Raw genomic sequence first — 23,008 nt, 5'->3', positions numbered from 1 at the left:
CTATGAGGAGCTTTGAAAACTGTACAGAAGAATGATAAAGTGACCAGTAAACACTATAAAAAAAGAGAACAAATAAAACGAATTGTTTCAGTAAAGAAAAAAGGTAATCATTAGAGGAGAAAGGAACAAATTCTAGAAAGGTCTAATGTCTACTACGAAAAAAGTCAGTGAAGCTAGTATCAATTTTAGCAATTATAGTTTACAGCAGATATCATATGATATGGAGAATAATGAAGTCTGCTTCTCATTTCAGGAACTAGTTTTACAGATTTGGCTGGACACATCTCAACACTCAGCAGAAAAATTCTAAGATATATAGGCTATATCCATGTGCTAAACACTCAAAACATACCTGCTGAAATTGCCTTAGAGCTCATGTACCTCATTAGGCTGGCTGCTACAGTTGACATGGCTTTGACAAAGTGGACAACCATATGACCTTCAAGGGTGTTCCCACCAAAGGAAAACAAGAAGAGATGCAGTAAGATATCCTCTGACATAGCATTCTTACATACAAGGTGATCCAATGTGTTGGACTTAGAAGAAACAAAGGCTGACTTTGTTATGACACTTCTCAGTTGCAGATAAAACCCAGGATTGTCTTTCCAGGTATAATATGGGAAATAACTAAATACAGGGCAGATGCATAAGAACTTGAGACACAATCTTCAGAAACCTATCTGAATGTTTACACTAACCACCTCTGCATCTAGAGAACTAAGTGACAACTGTACTATACACTGCAGCTTACAGACTGCGTAACTTTGAAGCCTCAAGTTTGCCAGAAGTTTTTGTCCCTCCACAGGAAAGCTGACCTAATGGTCACTGGGCTAATGCAGAGCTGAAGGAGGCTTACAGTTTTGTACCATGCTTCCTATGAAGTTGTGTTCACCAGTACATCCCATAGTCCTGGTCACTCAGTCATCCAGTCCTTGGCTACCTCTCTAGCTACACACCTGAAGTCTTTTTCCTGGGAGAAATCAGAGCAGGTGCAGGAGAAAGGGAGGGTGAGATAAAACTTGGAAGACCTTGAGGTTTTGTTCTGTTGTACAGCCAAGGTGTAGCCAGGGTTCATGTCTGGGCAGGTAAGTGGTCATGTCACACTCCTCGCAAGAGATGAAATTCCAGAGTGCTTCTTGGTCCTCATGGCTTGCAAGTAGTCATGATGACTCCAAGAAAGTTAAGTGGTCTTAGTTAAGTGGTGCCTTAGTTTCCCATCTGTAAAACTGGACTAATCCTTCTCCATCACCCAGGATATTCTGAGAATAAATATGCTAAAAATTGTGAAGTATCTGGATACTGTGGTAAATGTGGCTATATAGACGTGTATCATAAAGAGACTGATATCCATGACTTGACTCTAAATTTTGAGCTCTGTAGAATTCTCAGAAACACATTTGACTGCTGTTAGTTCGTACAATGATTGAAGTTACACAAATATTAAGGCATGTGTGACAACTTGATTCCAATGTCCAAACCGTTGTCTCGAGAAAAATGTTACCTAAGTTGAAAAATAAAAGAGCTCTGCAAATCCAGTTTAGAAAACATCCATTTATTAAAACACCCATTTCGGATACATGGAAGGACAAATTCATTCCTCTCTCTAGACTTGCATTTGATTGCTGTCAGGCTACCTACCACAGATCTGTGTGAAATATGAGGCTGCCTAAGAAAAAGATGTTTCAGAAATAAGGAGTATTATCTGGCCCAATTTTATTAACATGGCTCTTAAAGGAAAGCATTGGCAGTGATTCATCTCTGTATCTTGCCAAGGGAAATCATTCTTGTTTAAAGAGTAAGATTTTTTTCCGTCTTCAGTTCTTAGCAGGATTTCTATAAACTTCACTGGCTGACTGGGAGTTAGCTGAGGCAATCATGGATCAACGAGGCACAGTGTACTGATCTTGAAGAGTTGTCTTTAATTAAGGAAGAACATGCACCTATTAGACGTGCCAGCATGCTGGAACAATTAAAGTTCTGAAATAACACACTTCACTTTGATGCTTGGATGCGTCTCAAAATTAAAAGCACAGATACATTAGCAATGTATCTGTTCATAATAATGAACTCAATTGAGAAACAGTCATTGTTGTTAGAAAAAATTAATAAAAAGGTGTTAGTAAATAAGAACTTGATATGAAAGACAGACATTACATGGCACATGGCTTGATAAAATCTGCAGAAAAATTTACAGCAATATGCATTTACCTTGTGGAAGATGACTCTGAGTGGGTAATAAGGAAATCGCAGCACTCGGATCTCAAAATGCTGTCAAGCAAGCAAAATGCTGAGATCCATAATGCAACTGGCATGTATCCGTAGTGTCATAACTATATTTTCAGAAAAACACTGTGGATGTTTTTTTTTGTCTGAAGATTCACTAAGGGAGGGATAGCTATTCTATAGGAATTCCAGTGTGTTTAGCATTTCTTTCATTTAAAGAAAAGAGAACCAATTTTCTTTTGGATTTGTCTCTTCTCACTTCCCACTAATCACCATCTTGAGGCAAAGAAGTGACCCATGGGTCTTACACATCCTGAATGAACAGTTTAATCCCAAAGTAACCAAGTGTAAAGGTATTCCCTGTGACCATGCTTTGTGCCGTGTTAGATATCCTATAATGACAGTTCCAAAGGCAGGTTACTCCACAAGAAAACCAGGAGGTCCAGTAAGAGCCACTTCCCATGTGGATTCCCAGGGGACAGGGAGAGGAGGAAGTGTTACTGCATGGTCTGGTCTTTGGTGGCATCTAGACACCGAGAGGAAAACGAGTCCTAAAGGCATCTTCACTTTTAGGAGAAGGGTTTGAATGTGAGCAATACCAAAATCTTCAGCTTAAACACATCAGGATCATTTTAGGTCAGATGCAGGAGACATCTGAATCATGCTCTTGAATCTATCCCTTTGTTCCTTTATTGCAATTAATCCTTGGAGTAACTAGGAAAGCCTACATATGCTATGAATGCTGCTTATTTTGGTTTAATCTGATTTTCTCCTTCTTGTCCTATTAAATCTCGTTATTAATTTAAATCCAAAACTGTTATTAGGAATCCCATACAAAATGTCAAAAGACTACAAGAGGCTTTTATTCACAAAAGGGGGAGCTGGTGAAGAATTTTATCCCTATTAAAGGCCAACAGGACTCTTTTCCTTAGGCCAGGGCCTGAAATCCCTTGGCAAGTTGAACATCCCTCTGAACAGGAATAGGAACTCAGGTGTGCCTTGCGTTAACACACCTCTAACTGTTACCCAGTAATAACTCAAAAAATAGTCAGGCCTCTCCAGGCCCTCTCTGTACTTCCCTTTCTCCCAGGGAACATGTCGCAGGCTGTACCTGGCTCAGACGTGTCTAAGTTTATATCTGCATCAAGTGATGGTGGAATGAAAATGCCTGGAAAGTAATTTGTTTGGGATTTTTGTCAGTATGGCCCAGACGCTCTCTTTGATGGGGTCGGCTTCTTGGGGTTTTTTTGGACTGCAGACATAGGTTGTTTGAGCCTGGTTGTGTGATCGCATGTTGGGACTGTGCCTCAGGTTGCCATCTGCATCTGTGGTCCATACTATTCTGGAGGAGGCATCCCAAAACATTACTGCACTATAAATGTCAGAAATAAGTGCCAAGTCAGGAGAGCATGGGACAGGGACCTCTGGAGTCAGTCTCACTGCTAACTTGTACACTTGACAGGCTTCTGACAGTCCAGAGCGGTGAAGTTTGATCCATGGAGTGCTGCAGAATCTGCAGCAATACTGCCCTACCAAAAGAGCCATCCAGGGAAGACGCCTGTACCAACACGCAGTGGCTCAAGAGAGTATGAAAACCAGAGTGCCACCCTGCCCGGAGATCGGTACGGGGCAGCTACGGCAATATTTCTGGAGGGCGATCACTGAGGTGACTTGGGATATCATATGAAGGGAGCAAGGGGGTGCGAGCTCTGGTGATGAGGAATCAGCAGGTGAGTGAGAAAATAAATAAGCTCATTTTAGTAACCAAATGACCTATTCACTTCTAAATTAACTTCAGAACATGAATGTAATTAGGCTTAATTACAAACAGGTTCTAATAGGACTAGAAGGAAAAACAAGTTAAACGAAATAATTAGCATTCATCATGTAGGCAGGTTTAGCTCCTGGATTAGTTGCAATGAAGTTACATGGCAACGCTGAATAAAGATTGAATTTATGATATTTACAGTGATAATTTAATATTTAGTAACAGGTAAAATAACTTTATTTGGAAATCCTATCTTTCCTGCGTGAGGGGTCACATTGACTGCATTGTCATGCCTGACTAAACGATAATCACTTTGCCACATGATTTCAGGTGTTGGCATAAAAAGTCCTAAGACTGAGCTGTAGAAAAAAGCTATACAAGGTAGAGATGGAAAAGCCACGGATGGTCATGAAGGCATTCCTTCTGCTAGTATAATATTGTATCTTACAGTAAGTTCTACTTTCATGCCACTTTATCTAATCAGTATTATAAAGATCGATGATTCTAGCCCTTGAGAATTTTCCAAAATTTAATTCATCTTAAAGTTGCAAATGCTCCACTCCATAGAAGGGGCTTTTCCTAAGCCTTGTATGGATGAAAAATTCGACAAACAATTTACTAATCAGAGCTCTATTTCTGTATCCCATATGAATGTGAAATCTTACGGTACAGCCCATCCTTAATTTTGGGACAATTACAACATACATTTTGCTGTGTAAGTAACTGTCTGCTACTCCAGTTAAAGCACCTGAACTTAATTTGCTGTGAAAACAGAGATTCTGAAACATATAATTTGTTTTATTTGTTGCCTTTGATAGATCTGCAAAACTGTAAAAAACAAACAACCGTTTCCTCCTCCCCTGCTGAATAATATAGAAAATGAGCCATGCAAAATAAAAGAGACATGTCTTGCAGTAGCGTAAATCATCTCTGAAGGTAGAATCTGAACGACTCAGGAATACCAATTTGTGAAATCTTACTCAAGGAAGTGAGAGACTAACTGATTTAATAGCTACCATACTTATATCCAGGATTATAAATTTTGCTTTTCAGGACTGACTCTACATTCTTCTTGTGAATCTGTTAGAGAGCCAAATGTAAGCAGGATTCTTTCCAGGAGCTTAAAGAATGTGGAGCAGTGTGATTTCTAAGGTGAAACAAGAATAATTGTATTTTAAGAACCGGAAGAAGCAGCCTTAAAAATAGTTGTGCTAATCAGGGTCCTGAAGATGGTCCACAGGCAGTTTGAAACATATGGCAAGAAGTTTGAAAATCTGTCCTTGCTTTCATGTTAAAAAAGGTATGCAGGAAAAAAAACGAACCCAGCCCAAAACCCCCATATAATAAAATGGAACAAAATCTAAATGAAAAATCTAGGGTGCAAAAATTCAACGGGTCTGATGCCAGTTTATTCCAGCTGAGATTCGAGCTATTTGTACTAACTGGAAATAATGAATATTAGATTAAACTATTACGAGATTAGAGAATGAAGTGTAGGAATACAGGTAAAATGTTCTGTCTAAATTTATTGATTTTCTAGTTTTAATAATTTTTCCCTTAAATATATACAGTTCCATTAGTGAGAAAATATATCCAGTAGAACTGGTTAAGCCCAGAAGTGTTGTATCTAATTCGTTCAAAAGATTCCAATGTAATTAAGGACATGTCTGTATTGGCTAGACAAAACCTGCACAAAACAAAGAAAATACATGTAATGACTGTAAATGATTGGAGTGTATTTTGAAAGTAAAAGGCAGTTTACTTTGTATCTTGGAATTCATTCAAATTAAGGTAGGATTCTGTATTTTATATATGAGAAATAATTAAGAGTTTTATTTAAATACTTCACATTGTTAAACATTTAACATTGATTACCTATTTTGGTCTCGGTTCACACAAAGATTTTTTATGTCTATGCACTAAATTACCTGTCTTCTCTCTGAGCTAATGGGCATAGGAAACCTCCACTGGTACTATTTTAAATTACACATGTTTATTGGAAGGAAAATGAATTGTAACCTTTTGCATTTGTAACATCGATCACTCATGCATTTTCTCAAGTACTTTTAATTTAACGATGGTTAAGGTAAAGCTCGTAGAAACCCTGTGTTTCTTGAGCCGAAATGCACAAACTTTTAAAAACCCTCTATGTATATTTATCATATAGCTTTTATAAGCTTCATGTAAAAAAAATAAACCAAAATGCCAGGTGTATTTTTTCCAGTTTTACTTACATTTTGTGATAAGACTGAATTTTGTATGTTCTAGAAGCCCCTTTTGAGGAATAATAAAAATTAGGAACAGTTAAGGGTGGTGACAAGACTCTTCTCTCCTGAGTGCCAATTACTTCCCTTTACATTTATTTCTTGACACAGATGTACAAAGCCTCTTTACTGATTTGGATTTTAGGCGACCTCTGATTTAATCAGATGCCATTAAATAAACTGATGGCTTCGTACTATTATGTCTGAAGTTCAATTTTTCTCACCTCGTCTTAAATAAAAACAGAATAGGAGTAGAAAACTTATTGAAAAGGACAAGAGATCATTAGCATCATGGTCAAATCTTTCCCTTTTAAGGAATGGTTGAAATCTAAGCTTATTTCTTCTAGAAAAAAAAAAAAAGACAAAATAAGATGTGACAGGTAATTTTGTAAAGAATGTTATTAAAAAAGTGGTCTTGTTTATCTCTTCCATGGTAAGAAAAGAACACAAACAAAACCCCACCACATTTAGCGAAAGTTAAAAGGAAGTAGATGCTTCATACACCAAATAGATAAACACATCCAAGAATATAGCGTAGGAATATTAGAAAGTAATTTAGGAAAATTAAAAAATAATTAGAAAACACACTAGTCATGGCACCACCCAAGTTACCATTGCAAAGGCTCTTACTGCTCATGCTTCAGCACATAATCTGATCGTTAGCTGTGGTTAGGGGGGAATTTCCTCTCCAGTCTATTACTGTATCAGTGAAGCGCTTTGAGGGAATTTTACACTTTTCACAGAACCACTGAGCAACGAGCAGTTACAGGCAACGTACCTGACTGAACTGAGTAGTACTGGTTTTCTGCTAGAGACTGACTATAGTCCTCCTTCTAGTGATTATTCTCTGTAGAGTTACAGATACATCAGATGATAAAAAAAGAATAGGGTAAGTGTGTGTGTGACTGCTATCTGGAGCTACAGCTAATGACTGCTTTATGCCTTGGATACCACAAAATCCAGATTGCACATTTTATTTTTAAATAAGTAATCTCTACCGTTCACTTTCTAAATTACATAAACCCAGCAATTTTCCTATGTAAATAGCTCCAGATACTTTTCAGAGAAAAAAGTGTTTAAACAGACTGTAGACTTCTGAAACCATAACGGAGGGTTTAAAACTAAGTATTTCTAAACAATCTTACTTCCACAGTTGTGTTAATCTTTTAATGATGTCTTGTGAGCTTTGAATAGCCAAAATCTAAACACAGGAAAAACCTTTATGCTCATGAACAGCGGTCTTCTACCCATAAGGTATTGTGAATGTGCAACTGAAAAGAGCAAAGATTTAGGCCAACATAAATAGTAATCCTGATTAGTAATCCTGATCCAAGCCTCCTCCCCCTGCACACATAATTAGGAGATATTCCAAGACATATTTTCCTGAGAACTACTAAAGGGATGACAGTTCACAAATGTTTTTCCTGCTGTTATAATAATCCCCACAGTCATGGGTTCATGTTGAGGGGACTCAGTCAACTGAGAAGAACAAAATCTTGTAACAGTTTCATCAGCTCTTTATGGCAAAGCAAATTAATTCTCTTTCAATGCTTATCTATGCATAATTTTCATAATATGCTGCTGCATTGCTTGTATTTACATATGTTTAGTTTCATGTTTATAGATCACATCCACAGAGTTTAAGACATATAGGTGTATGTGTCTGCAAATACTTAAAGACCAGATGTATAGAAAGTCTCTTCTTGGCAGTGCAGAGAGACTCTTGTGGGACTTTGGACGCCTAAATCCCACGGGAAGTACTGAAAACCCCGAAAACTGGCATCTGTAGGTGCCTAAATGCCTTTAACATTTGGTATTGCGTGTCCAGATCAGAATATGAGAAACTGTGATTCAAACTATAGAATAGCAATTAGTATTGTATACACACTATAGTATAGATAGTATAGCACAGTATCTTTTAAAAGGAACAAGAAGAGAAAACACTGATAGACTATCAAGAGTTTGTAAATATCAGCTCTAGAATATATGAGACGATCGGTCCAAATATGTACATATTACTTCAATAAATATATAGCAAGTTCTGCAGAACAGGCAGGGGAACATACAGTATTTGAAGAGAAATAGGTACTTTCTGGCAAAAAGAACTTTGTTGCAATTGATGGGATCATTTTGCTCATGTGAATGAAGTTGATGGTGACGGGTTTTTCCCAAGGCAATCCGACCATTGACGTTGTCATTCTGCACTCACTGAGAGCAGAACAAAACCCATCAGTTTTATGCTGCATTTTCCTTTCATGCTCCTTTAGGACAACTTATTAAGACAGCCTGAAACACCCATCCACTCTGCTCCCAGTCCAGCAGCACCAAGATAGCAGAGCAACCACACGCTACATTTTGTATTTGCTAAGCAAAAGCTTCTCGAGTCAGCTCCTTTCATTTGGAGACAACCCAAGGCAGAGATTTAAAAAAGGACAGAAAGGTTCTGTCGCAACTTAGAACAAACCAAAAAACATCGCTACATGAATTGATTCCTCGCCACTCTAACTTTTGTTTACCGTCTCTTACGTGTTGCCATGCTTGAGTGACATGCCATAGAGTATTTTCCTGCTCCAGCTACAAAGAAAGCATTTTCCATTGTGCTGAAACAGCTCAGAAACCTGCCCGTTTCCTGACAGAGCACAGTATACAAACTCTGAAGAAAAGGGAAAACCAGCTCCAAGCTAAAGAATATAAATAATCTCAGACAACAGAGCAATTTCATTGTTTACATGACCCTCTGCTCCTTACAAAAAGGAATATATGGCAAAACGAGATTATTTTGTTGTATGTCTGGTACTACTGTGCTGTGATGTTGCACCTGGTAGCCTGTGGGTGCGAAGGAGGAACCAAAGTAGCAGGGGTTACCCAGCCTCACGAAATTGGACAAATTAAATATTGTTTCACCAACTTCTAAGTATTTCAGTCATTTTCCAGAATATTCATCACATTTGACAAATCTACGCAAATATGTTCTGGATTATTACAGAAGGAGTATTTCCCTGTCTTCTACATCTCTTGACAAAAATGTCTAAAAGGAAACAAAATTTAATTACAAACCAGAACAGAATATATTTAGGCACAGGAAAGACTAGAAGTCCTTTTTGCTAAACCGAACAAAGCTGTTAAGCTGATAAATGGGAAGGAAGAAAATCAGATTTGATTCTGAAGCAAGGTTTCTGATAGTAACAAAATGTGCAGATTATGGCTTTAAGGAAAAAAATTACAAGAATGAGGAAAATGAGAAATGGCTCATCCCTTGAACTTGCTGTCATCCAGAGTTTCTAAATTCACTTCACAACTGGGGGTGAGAGGAAAAGCATTGGGAAGTCTAAAAAATTGCAGCAGGAACATCTGACGTGAACCTGCGCTGACAGAAAGCAGCCTCTGCTGCGGAGAAGCACCAGATGAGGAGAAACATCATACACGCTTCCTGTTAGATCAAGATATATAGAAGAACAGAGAGAAAAAAGATTCATCCAGTCTGCTGAGTGGCGAGGGGCATGGACCTGTTCTTCATTACCCGGGGCTGGGTAGCTATTTTAAAGTTTGAACATGGAAGCCAAACAGCAGAGCTGTGACCACAAGTCAGCCAAATCCTCACTCGGAGCCAAATGCTCCAGCATGGAACAGATTTTATTTTTACAGCTATGTTATATTTTCCTTTATTAAGCTGCCTTAGATTTATTTTTAAACTTTATTTTTTTTTTTTTGGACAGGCTAGTGCTTTCAAACATCTCAGTAATTCTGAAAATAGGTATTTTTTATTGATGCAGTGGACATCTATTAGTGTATTTAAATGCATGCCGGCATGGCTGGAGCTTATCGGCTGAAAAAACAGAGCTATTCCTCTGGAACCTCGTGTGTTGACACATGCTCGCTTTGTAAGTGGCTGTGGCAATTTGGGATGTTAATGCCCCTGCACTAGAGATGATCAGCCCAAAGCAGAGTCAGGAGAATGGTGTGTCCATGGGCATCAAGTCAAAGGCTGGCAGCCTCGCTCCAGCTCTCAGTGGGAGATGGGTTTTTCGGAGAGGGTTCAAGTGAACCTACTTCCCTTTGCCTGGGGTGTGCAGAAGACAATTCCATGGGCAGTGAAGGGGCCAGGAGCTCCTGGCAGCGCGGCAAGGGTCTTCCTTAACTGGCCTATCTAGATTTACCTGTCAATACCTTATGTAAATTGGTCGAGATTAAGGAATTGCTACAAACAAGCATTTGGATGAAACTTAAATTTCCCAAATACTAACACAAATCCAAAACGTGGAGGCACTCAAAACTTTCTGAACACCGGCTCTATCCATGTTGCACTTGGCTCCCATCCCCTGGCGCCTCCTGCTAGGCATGCAGGTATGCACCCTGATCGGAGTGATTCCAAGAGGGAGCTTCAGGGAAGGCTGCTGACGGCAAACCTGCCAAGGGATGGGGCAGTGGCATTGCAGGAGGACACCAACTTCCCTCTGAAAATGTGTGCTGCTGCCTGAAAGGGAAACGGGCTGCGAGATCAAGATAGTACGCTAATCCAATTCTTCCCCTTGCATGTTGTCTGACTTAAATCTCCCCACCTACTCCTGTTTTACAAAGGTCCTGGAAACTGGCAGCAGCAATTCTAGCAGCTTTGTAGCAGGGCAAATACCGTTTAGGCTTTTAGGGCTTTTATGCTTATGTTGAAAAGTCACTCTCCAAAGTGCTGCTTCAGATCCCATTGAGGATCAAAGATATGCATTAAATTACATTATTGATTCCTTTTCTGCAAAGGATGACAGAACTGGGATTTTATACCCTCAGCAGTAAGAGTACAGACCCTTGCAAACCTTTAGGAAAATAACAAGGAAAAAAAAAAAACCTCCAAAAGAAAAAAGAATATCGTAATAACTGAATCCATTCCCTAAAGTTTCCTAAATACCAGTACCCTCATGCAGGTGCAGGTAAGAGTATTCATATTTTTTTGGCAGAAAATTTAGGCAAACCTAAATCATGCCAAACCACATGGATAACTTGTACTTGCAATAGAAAAACAACAATAGTATGTTATCCTAAATTGTCAGTTTTATCTACTCTGTGAGGAAAACAAAGAAGTTTCTGGGGAAGATAAAGGCAAAACATAAGGATGACTCATATAAAGCAAGCTTGAAAGCGTGTCTCGCGTCCCTTAGTGAGACAAGTAAAGATCCCCATAATCTTAGGATCTTGTTTGACTTTGTTTATGTATGCTTAGATAAATGTAAGTCATTAAAATGCACAGCCACGTTACTTAATGTGGGTTAACAAAGTATGAAACCATCTAGTAAATTCATGATTCATGGCAGTACTTGTAAAAAACAGCACATATACTTCTAACCAAGGTACATTATATTTGAAAACCACAATATGCGTTGCAAAGTTTCTTAACATAAGTAGTGTGCTTTTCAGACGTGCTGAGTAACTGCAACTCCTATGCAAGTTGATGGGGTTCACATCAAAGTAATGTAGCGGTACCTGTCCAACTCATTCAGAAGTACATTTACTGCGAGGACACGTACGCTTCGATCTCAAACTATGTTCATGGTAAACTTTACATGTAACACTGAACAAACTGTCCCACACTTTCTGGTGGGTTTAAAGGATAACAAGAGACAAGCAGCTTCACACTGCTAATATAATGTGCCGTTGAAGTATCTGAGAGCAGAGTCAGACCAACTAACCGGGCTACTGCTGACCCAGGTGAAGCGAGTACCGCGGGCAGTTGTTTATGTATTTCCTTTGCCAGAGGTTAATGCCCTTTTCCAGCAAAAGCTTTTTCTTTCTTTCGCTCTCTCTTCCTTCCTCTTTTTCTTCTTCCTTTTCCTTTTTTCCCTTTCCTTTTCCTTTCTCCATCATTTCACTAAATTGCATTAGAAATCAGACAAACAGTGAAAATGACACGGCTAAGAGAGAAATAACCTTTGGCGGGGCTGCCAGTGACTTAGGGACATCCAACTGGGAGCAGTAAATATTTCCACCTGGATGAGGATGATGTTGAGCGGGTTAGTCTGTCTAGCTGTGCCTCATGCCCCGATGAACTCCACACGAGTCAGGCAGGCTCAGGAAGGATGACTGCAACGCCATGCAGGGGCATGAGAGGGCTGCGGGGACGAGCGGGGGAATGGAAAGCCCTCTCTTAGGGAAGGAGGCTAACACAGGTCTGGTTCCCGTGTGGCAAATAAAGACCAGGAGGAAAGAGGATGGTTCTTCCATTAATACATCAGGAATGAAAAATGGGAAAATGGTACAGAATAACACTTGCTTAAAAACAAGTGGATATAAAATTCCGGTGAGTCAGTTCAGGCTAGAAACCAGGCAGAGGTTTCTAAAAAGCAAAGCAAGCGCGGCTCTGTAGAGTCCCTCAGTAGTTACTTTGCTTACAGCTGCCAGCCAAGTGTTCAGCCTAACCGGGCACATTTGTGGGAAAGCAATGCCGTGGCTGCTCCCCGCCTTAGGCTGCCCCTTTCCGTACCACCGCGCACAGCCCCATCGCAGGAGCTCGCAGCCGGGCACGGCCCACCGCCCCAGGAACAGGGGCAGGAGTAGGGCCGAAGCATTCGGTTTGGGATCATCAGCTGAGGGATAAAATCCCCACTGACCATGGAACTTGTGTGTGGGAAAAACGGGAAGGAGCTGGAGGCAGAGGATGACACCAAAAGTGAAGAGGCTGGTGAGAGGGAGAAGTAGCAGGCTTTGTCCTGATGTGCTAATTGAGGCTTAGCCGCGTGTTATTAAGCAGACATGATTCGATGTTAGACTGTTCAGACATCAGGGATAATCAGGCCAGCCAAGTTCAGACTTTGAACGTGTGAAGAAAGAGGCCACGTGAAGAAAAAAGTTGCAGTGCTGTCTTGTCGGTGTTTGAATTTATTTTCTCTGAAGCATTTGCAAATGAGAATTTTCCTGGGGCTCGAGAACCTTTGGCAGGGCTGGGGTGGCAACGACCAACCGAGAACAGTAAGCATTTTAACCCAGATCAGCATCACCAGCTCTCTAAATATAAAAATAATTAATTTGTTTTCATACTTCAAGCTCAGTAAAAATGTAAAACCTCAGGGGCCATCCACACTTGAAAGCTCCTTTGGATTAAGGCAATGTGGGAATTTACACTCCCCGGACTCCACTTGAATACTTAAAGTACAGTTGACTTTTACTCCAAGTAAGACAGTTTTTCGTGACTTGCCTGAATACATTTTCAAAGAGGGGAGTGTCCACACATGGAGTTACTCTGAAATAAGTAACTACCCATGCAGGCAAGCCCTAGCAGCTAGCACTGGAAGTATTTTCAGCACTTGAGCACAGAGCCTATGAGCACTTACTCACATACTCGGTTTCATGCAGATGAATGTATCTATCAGGTTTTGTAGGGCTGTTCATGCACATGCCAAAATATTTACAGGATTGGGGCCCTGCTTTGTAGAAAGAGATGCGTGCTGTGCCCCAGAGTACCACCTTAAAAAAAATACAACTCCCCGGATTGAATGCTAGTGTATCCCATCATCTCTCCCATCTCTCTGATACCATTCCAGTTGGCTCTCTCGCACTCCCAGATAATTCACACATGTTCACTCATACACAAACCCTACGGCACCCTTTCGCCCCACGAAAAAGTCAGCCAGCTGTTACAAAATTCAGACATTTCATTAACACAGTTTCCTGGCTGATACTGCCAAGCAAAATAGAGACAATTAATAATAATCAGGACTGAAGGGGCTGAGACATCTTATGAGTAAAGGACTGTATTAGTTGTTTAAAAAGGACAAACTCACTCCTGCCTGGAGTGATAGGGAACAAAGGGCAGTGATGTATAACCAAGGAGGAAAGGGACTCTCTCCATGGCTTTTGTAGATGACTGTGTGAATGACAGGAGCGGCAGGAGCAAATACCTCTTTTCATTTGCTCAGCCTGCTGGAGAAGAATAGCAGCGCTTGCCAGTGAAGCTGCAGCTGTGCTCCAGCTCCGTTTAATCACTGTGTATGACTGAGGGTTAATTAGCTGCCATTCTTACTGCTATTTGTTGTTCTAATGAAGATTTGCATAAATGTAAGACTAGGGGGTAACTGATACTTGATTTTTCCCTTCAGAAAGACTGGGAGGGGGGGAAACTCACCCATCCCAAGTGTTTATGTTTGTGGGAGATTCAGTGTTGCCTTTCCATTTGACCTGATCTGCTTCTGGCTGATGAACAGTGAACAAAGAGTTCAAAGTTGCTTATCAACTCGAGACCCCTGTTGGGTTTCTGCCTTTGGAAAGGGGCAGGCTAGTTAGACGAAGAGAGGACCAAGGGATTAGAAAATTACTCCCAGCTGACAGCGAGGAAAATACATATATGCATGCTTCTGTGTCTATATATGTACATACATATATGCGATATATTTCAGTGAGATATATATGTATCAGTGATGCACATCTCTATTTATCTATCTATCTGTCCATCTGTCTGTCTATCTGTCTGTCTATCTATCCATCCATTCATCACGTTCAACCTGGATGGCAAGGAACCAATCATTTGTTAATGAAAAAATGTCACCAAAAAATAATGGGACAGGCAGTACAACCAGAACAAGCTGTAGCGTATTAGGCAGTACGCTGAAAAGTAAGAACTTGTAAGTTTTTGCTAGCCTTCTGTTTTGCATCACGAACATTCAAAGTTCACTTTTTAATAAAAAAAGTATCTAATACAAAACAGGCAATCTCAAAGGAAGGCAAAAATGACTCAGCAGTTCACAGCTACCTGCCATCAGCACCTCATGAGAGAGGAAATCACAACACAAATTAAGAAACTGCATTCATTCCTCAAAAAATCATAGGAAAATTTTAACACGCAGTAACAAACTTCCAAACTACTTTGTTATGAAAGAGAACATTTGAAAATGAAATGTCATAAAATTGTTTTATTTACTATGGTCAGGACATGCTTATGGCTGCTAACTGAAAGAAACTAAAGGTAAGAATAACCCCCTATTTTTAGTACGTGACCTTGTTGGAGTCCAAACAGTATGGGTAACTCTTTTCAGTGTTCCTCTTACACACTTGGTCTGCTAACACTGTTGTTTGACAGCATTTGCAAAATAGTCTAAGGGAAAGAAAACAATTGAGAGGGCAGAGGTAGTAAACCCCTACATTTCAAATCACTACCGGACCGTGGCCAGCTTTCAGGTTGACTGTATCCCCCCAAAGAGGTGAGCACATACTTATTGCCAGTTTCTCAATCCCAACATAGCTCTGCGGTGTCCCTAGCTCTTTATCTGGTCTCTAAGACACATGAGGAAATATTAACTTGCTTTTCTTTACGCTTCTGTCATCAATCTGCCTGACTTCATACAGGCACTTCTGCGTATTTTGGAGTAGACACTACCAGAAATCAATCTTTCAGAGATGTAAGCGGAGAGCATCCAAGACACCTGAAATAAATGTACCTGAAATGGTAACACAGGGCTCCTCTACCTCTCCAGCTCTTAGCTGGAAGGAACACCATGGGTTTTAACGCTATACACAGTAACAAACCCACGTGAAAATAAAAACAGTCAATTGCATTTTTGCCCACTTTCACCTTATTTTGAGCTTTCAAAGAATTCAATCTTCCGTTACAGCTTTTGATTCAGCCCCTGATTACACAACAATTTCACATTCTGCCCTTTGCAAAGCAATTTTTAGCCCTTTGGTTGCAGAGAAAAGTTTAAAAACAGGAAACTTAAAGGTTTAAAAACTACATGGCAAATAAAAAAAATATTGAAGGGTACAATAAAAACCAAACTAACCAAACCAGATCTTTTAATTTTTCTTTAATGATTCTTTAATAATTTCTATATACTATGGTTTTCCAAGGCTACAGTCAGAATCATTCATTGGTAAATAGGGTAAGAGTAAGTGGAAATTACAGATCGAGCAGTCAATGGCAGAAAACAAATCTAAAAAGAGTTGAGGGAAGAGGTTAAGTGCCATGCTAGTTAATAAGAATGACAGCTTGCTTTGAATACTCATACTGGCTGTCCAGGATATTGAATAAACCTCATTTAAATTAATCTTCATTATTTGTAGAGTCTGTGCTAGACATCTATCATTGTCAGTACTATTAATATTCTTTTCAGAGACCATATTATCAGCATATTTAAATGAAAGCTTTCCTTTTCAATATTTATTAACTCATTAATATTTCTTGGTACTTATATCCTGGTTGTAATATCCAAATTAGTGCCTACTACAGGGTATTTTCTACTGATTAAACTTTCTGAATTAAAAGAGTCTTATTCTCAAGTACTAAAAATGCACTTGAGCTCCTGAAATTGTGCTTTCTTTCTATACTATGTCTTAACTTAAATGAATGGCATTTAAAATTCACATTTTTGTCTTTTTTTAGTAGGTAGCAGTAAAACAGCACACTGGCCACGTCCTAGTAGCTGACTGATTATGAACTGTGAGTGAACGCGAACACGAAAGTTAATTTGTCTTACCTGGGTTGCAGTCTGTGAGGAGGGAGCAGATGGAGAGGAGAACTTTAGAAATGGTTAACGCTGGACTCCAGTTGTCTTTTAAAATGTCCAGGCAGATGACGCCTTGGCTGTTAATATTACAGTGGTAGATTCTTGTCCGAAATGTTACCTAGAAAAGACAGAATGTCTAAGTACAACAGTGTTTAAGGCAACAATTACATGATTATTAAGCGATTAAAAAATTATACGAACTAATGTTCTGCTTTCCTAGTTGAAATGATAGTACTCTGCTACTGTCAGTTAAAGACTGGGCAAGATAGGGATATTCATAAGAAAACAAAGAAAATAAAGTCTGCCTCTTCCACCTGTGGCCAGCAGAAGAACTGGTTTGTGCAAGCTGAGAATGGGACACGTTTCCTGAGCTTCCTCTTGCCTTGGTCTCATCAAGCTCATTATTTTTGTAGGGGGCGAAAAAAAAGCTATTCCAGGCCCTGATCTGGGCAACGTTCATAACTGAGGCCCACAGCTACTTTGTGCTTTGAAAGGAGGCAGAAGAAGACAGATTCTTCTGCTGTTTTCATCTGTTCATCGTTTGACCCAACAGATTAAGCTGGAAAAAAAAAGGGAAGGCATCACATCAGTGACACCTGGAAAAAGTAAAGTGAAATAGCTCTGAGAAAGGCTGCTCAAATAAAATGCTTTTATATCCAAATTTTAGGTTACAGTTGAATCAATTGAATTGCTTACAAACACTTTATGGGGTTTTTTTTTGCAGTTGATGTTGAGGATTTCTGCATCCATTTTATATTGTCTCCCAGGTGATCCTATATGTAACAAACCAAGGACAAGATCACTTCTTTTAGCCTAGAACGACGTACTTCTGCTTCAAGTTGGAGATACAGGCCTTTTATTTTAAAAGAAGTTCATCTTGAAAGTCCACTTCGTAGTTCAGAATGAATACTGGGGCTACTGGATAAGAAGGGACAGTATAAAAAAGCACCTCTTGGGAGTCATCGAGGACTAATTTCTCCATCAGTCCTACCCACGGGACAAGTCAAACCAGATGGTTTTAAGGACCTGTTCGTAACATCTAAAACGAAGATGTATGATTTCAGTGGTCCACCTCGTCAGCAATAACTCTGCCAACACAGGGGCTGATTAGGCAGGAGACAACAGCAGGCAAAGTACAGCCCAAGTTAGGAAAGTCGTGCTCTTCACTAGAGTTGCACAGTGCTAATGACTGGGAGTGCTTTGGCACCTATCCTGGCTCTGCCACACAGATAAACCTGCTTCTGGAGAGTAATGATGGAAACTGGTGACAGGCATGCTCCTGTTTCATTCTATTCAGTATCAGAAATCTCAGTGATTTCAGTAGGATTGAGATCAGGCCACTTATCAGTAAGCAGAAGAAAGGACGCAAGCGAAATAACACGGTACCTGGTTTACTTCTATTAAAAAAAAAATAAAAATCTCTAACACACTGAAAAATTCTGTCCCTTTGGATTAAATCAAGCAGCTCTGACAAAATAATGGAAAGAAAAGGCAGCAAATTTCTGGTATTAAAACACTACATTCAACAAGAGATACTTTTTCTCGCAAGTACTTTTCCACATAAATCTGGGAAGGCATTTTTGGAGCACACTGTCATGCACCAGTGAGTTCTGTAACAAAGATCCCAACAAAGCAAGTTCAACAGTTTTTAAACACATCTATGTCTAAAGATATTGCCAATTAATAGGATAATTTAACAGTTTGCCATGCCATACTCTACATATTTGTAGGTTCTTTCCTTTTTCCCCTATATTTGTGGTTTCACTTATTGTTTTCCAGCCTAAGTGCTTCACTTCTGGGACTTTTATGAGAATTTAAAATATTTCTGGCACAATGAGTTCAATTCATCCAAACACTATAGCCAGATGATCTATTTTTTTCCCCCTCATTAGGAGTCCAAGCACTTTCAGCATCTGGTGTGAAGAAGTCTTCTGCAAGATCAAGAAAATAGTATTTAGTGATAAAATTAAATGTTTGTCTACAAAGGGAAGCTATTTTGAACAAGAAAGGTTACAAATACACAAAAGTGGCAAACTACCTTTCACAAACTGCGTGTCAAAAGTGTCCACAAAGGGAGCTGGTGTGGAGGAGCACCCCGTGAATTGTAGGTCAGTGTTCATTAAGTCCCCAGACAGATTAACGCCAGGCACTCTTATATTTGAGATGTAAGCAAATCAGGGAATGCGTCCGAGCAGGATGTCCCATGACTCAGGCAAACACTTTAGCACCTGCTCAATTTTAAGTATTGTATGCTTACTTCTCAGTTGGAGTAAAGTTTTTGCTTAATTCTTTTTCCTGAACAAAGGTGCTTTCCTATGCTTCCATGATGAAAAATTGGAGGACTTTATTCAGTGGTGTCTGAATACACTGAGTAATAAGATACATGTGGTCTCACTGAATGTTGGGGAAACATGCTGAATTCATTGCAGATTTAGTTATTTATAGACAGGTCATTCTGAGCTTGTAACCTGCTTAAGAGAAGGCCATCAATTTGAGCCTGTATTTTCAGGTGTAACTGTTTTGCTGTCAGCTGAGAGGACAGACACGTTGCCACATGTTCCCCTGCCTCAGTTGCTTTTGAAGCATTGAAGCAAGGGCACTGGGAATTTGGCAGGATTCAGAGAGCCACTGGGATGAACGGAGGTAGTTCATGTCTTTCATAAACTGTTCAACACTCCATTGCTATCTTAGGTTATCTGGTGGATAAATGTAGGTGGGACTACACCCGTTTGTAGTTGGAAGGTTATTTTTAGCAAATACTCAGACCTGAAATGTAGAATTTTTTCACTATAAGTACATCTTAATCCCATGACATTGAGGAAGGTGCCCACTCACAAGATAAAGCTTGCTGCTTGTCACTGACAGATATGTCACCGACTTGCCAAACATGCCACTGCACTTTAAAATGCCTGCCTAAGTACACAGAGACATTTTAACGACAAAAAAATCAAAGTTTTCAGAATGTCAGAAGAATCTGTATGAACAACAGCTTTAATACGCTGGGAACTGCGGACTGATGGTGGCAGGTAATGGTGCTCTTATCCCAAAGCAGCACGGAGTACAACTGGGATGACATAATTGCTTTCCTCATCCAGGTATTGCCTCAGATTGCAGCTAATGTGGGAAATGATGACATACAACTTTCTGGATGTTGTGTTTACCACACCCAATTTTTAAAGTTACGCAGGGTTATTCCTATTATATGTGTAGAGAGAAACCAAGTGATAATACCATTCCAAGGGAACTACATTTTCTTTATTATGGCTGTATTTTTACCTTTGATGCCACTTAAATGGTTCCTATAAATGGTGCACTCTAATTCTATTTATCTTCTAATGAAAACACCTAAACAATCCCGTGCAGGGGCCCAAGGGAGTGTGTGGGTGTATAGGAGAAGTTATCCTCAGACAGCTGAATGGTAGAGGAGTAATTTATCTTTTTTTTGAACGATAAGTGTCCTCTGTGGATTCACTCTCCTTGATTCTGCGGTTTTAAGAGGGTATCTCATTTTTGTTGAATAAAAGTGCAGGTCAGAAAAATGCGAATTTCAGGAAATCGGGAAAAATGGGACTACCTTCTGAAAACTGTAAGAGTACTATAAACAATCTTTGAAAGGTAATGATAAGGAATTTATATTCAATCAGTTTTGGAAGTGAACAATAATAAACTCATCTATTTATCTACTGCTGAATGCCAAACCCTTCTGAATACTGTAAAACAGAATTAACAAATAAAAAACCCCTTTATATAGTCTCTAAGAAGAAAATGAGGTTATCTATTCAAAAGGAGGAGAAAAAATGATTAGAGAGAAAAGAAGTACAGGCAAAGTTATGGCTGGCTGTTCATTGAATAAGTTTTAGGACCAAAAAAAGACTGTTTATAAAGCCTGGGAAGAGTGAATGAAGATGAAGTTCAGTTGACTGATTGGAGGCAACTGGTTGTAGGCAAGATAAATCAGTCCTGCATCTCAGTGTGATTTTGAACACCAGTTTTTCAGCATGATGTAGTCCAAAAATCACTATCTCTCTTTTGCACCAAATGTTCCTGTGTTAGGTCTAAATCCAAGCAGCCATTGCAGTGTTGGCATTCATGTGTGTGACTTGCTTGACCTTTGCTGTGAGACTCAGAGACAGGCACGTAAAGGCACCGCAGCTCTGAAAGGGCCGGTCCCACGAACACATCTCATACACTTTCAGATTCCACTGAATTCAGTCAAAATTTTCTTCAAAAACATACCAGGAGGAAGAAATGATTCTCCAGTTTTGCATATTAGCACACAAGGGTTTACAGTGTGCACTCAGGAATTGCTCTCTTCACCCTGTTTGGGTTCAAACCTTCACCTCCTCTTCCTCATTCCTCCCACTGTAGCCTGGTGACTGTGCAGGGAGAGATGAAATCTTCCCAGAGTCAACAGGAGAATAAACAAAAACAACCTCCTTTTGCTTGGTCAACACTGGAAGCAGGGCTGAGAACCCAGGGCTCTCATTCACATAGTTTTGGAAAGTTCCTTTCAAGCTCTTTCATTTCTTACAAAGGTGCAAACCTGCATGCCTGCCTGAGATGAAACTTCTGTCTTCCTCAAATATTCCCCAGGAGTTCTGTTTTAATAAAACTGTGGTGGCACTACCTGAAGCGGAAGAAGTTGTGCTGCATACAGAAAAGGTTATTTATATATATAAAAAAATACGATGCCATTTATGATGATGTTCATGGAGCTCAGGAGGGACTTAGTAGTTCCCATCTCAGTTTGCAGACTTTATGAGCAATAGATTTGTCTGCTCAAATAGAGAGCATAATAAAAACAAGATCAGGCCTACACTCTTTAGTCATATTAGAAGAATACTCTAAAACAACCGAAATGAAAAATATCTATAGCTCTGAGTGACACAATGTCCATGCAATAACTTTTGCCTTAATTAGTATCCTTAAATTTCTTACAGAGTGCACTTCATTTTATCTATACCCAGCACTGAGGCTGCCTTTCTAAGACAGGGTGGTCCATCTCTGGTTTGCAACTACGGATTTGTAGCATGCACATGAACAATTGTTGAGATACTTAATGGATTATCACATAAAGTGCATAATAAATGACTGACCACATGACACTCACTCTTAAAGAGCACGGTTTAAATATACACCAAGAAATGAACTTCAGCCAGTTCTTAAAAAAACTTGCACACACTTAATTTCAGTTGGTAAAGAGCAGCTATAGTTTATTTTATTGAATGAAAATATATGTCATCTGCATTAGCAGGAAATAATAAATTGTAATTACTTTTGCTTGACTTGCAGAAAAGTCTGATACGCAAACTACTCTGAGTTTCTGTGGCAAAATGCACCATGCAAGACATAGGTAGCCAAAAGTGATAACAATTTAAAAGGGATATAATAGCATCTGCATGAGTTAACCTTTAATATTACTGAAAATGAAACAGTATGCAATATGAGTAATTATTCAGTATATTCATGGTAATTATGAAGGTGAGTAACTACTCACACTGTCTCATTGAACAGACTGTTGCGAGGAAAAGAAAAATTGAATATCCACAGCAATACTAAAGGTCTACATCACATAAACACACTCATTTTGCACACAGATTTAATAGCAGAAAAAGGGGTTTTGATAATCTTCGACATATCTGAGAGGGCAGATAAAAAATTAACATAAACAGTAAAAAGTTTTCTGAAAATAAAGGGAGAGCAGGAGAGAACAAGGGAAATGGATTCCTGTTCGGGTTAGGGACGTTCAGAATAGAAACAATATTGTAAGATGCAAAGCATCAAAAGCTTTCTCTGACAGAATCAATTTGAGTTTTTCTAAAATGATTTTCATTTAATCGGCATAATCTTTCTTACAATTAGTAATTTCATACGGGAAGTCACCAATAAAGTCCTCTTATAGACAGTAACGTTTTTAAAGATTTACTGGCCATTTAACTTTCATAAAAGAAATCCTCCCTTTCACAGTTTAAAGCATGCAGGCTGTCCTGCATGTGTCCTACATGCACATCTCTCTGAGTTCGCCAAAGTGCTCCTTCATGTTTGCTTTAACGCAATCCAACTCTTCCCACCTAGATGTGAGTAAGCCTAGCACATAGCAACATTTTTATTCGACATGAAAAAAATCGTGTATCATAGAATCACAGAATGGTTTGGCTGGAAGGGACCTTAAAGATCACGTAGTTCCAACCCCCTGCCACGGGCAGGGACACCTTCCACCAGACCAGGTCGCTCAAAGCCCCATCCAACCTGGCCTTGAACACTTCCAGGGA

General features: G+C 39.5%; 1 protein-coding gene across 1 annotated transcript in view; it reads right to left on the bottom strand.

Annotated features, from left to right (window-relative positions):
- Positions 1 to 23,008, bottom strand: part of LOC104165438 (ubiquitin-conjugating enzyme E2 E2-like) — a 43,654-nt gene that overhangs the window by 7,889 nt on the left and 12,757 nt on the right. The window contains exon 3 of the mRNA XM_009705078.1: positions 16,707 to 16,854. Coding sequence (XP_009703380.1) covers positions 16,707 to 16,854 — 148 coding nt within the window. The remainder of the gene's footprint in view (positions 1 to 16,706; positions 16,855 to 23,008) is intronic.

The sequence above is a fragment of the Cariama cristata genome, unplaced genomic scaffold (genome assembly GCF_000690535.1).
Source record: "Cariama cristata isolate BGI_N322 unplaced genomic scaffold, ASM69053v1 scaffold358, whole genome shotgun sequence".
Lineage (NCBI taxonomy): Eukaryota > Metazoa > Chordata > Aves > Cariamiformes > Cariamidae > Cariama > Cariama cristata.
This window is presented reverse-complemented; position numbering and strand designations above follow the sequence as displayed.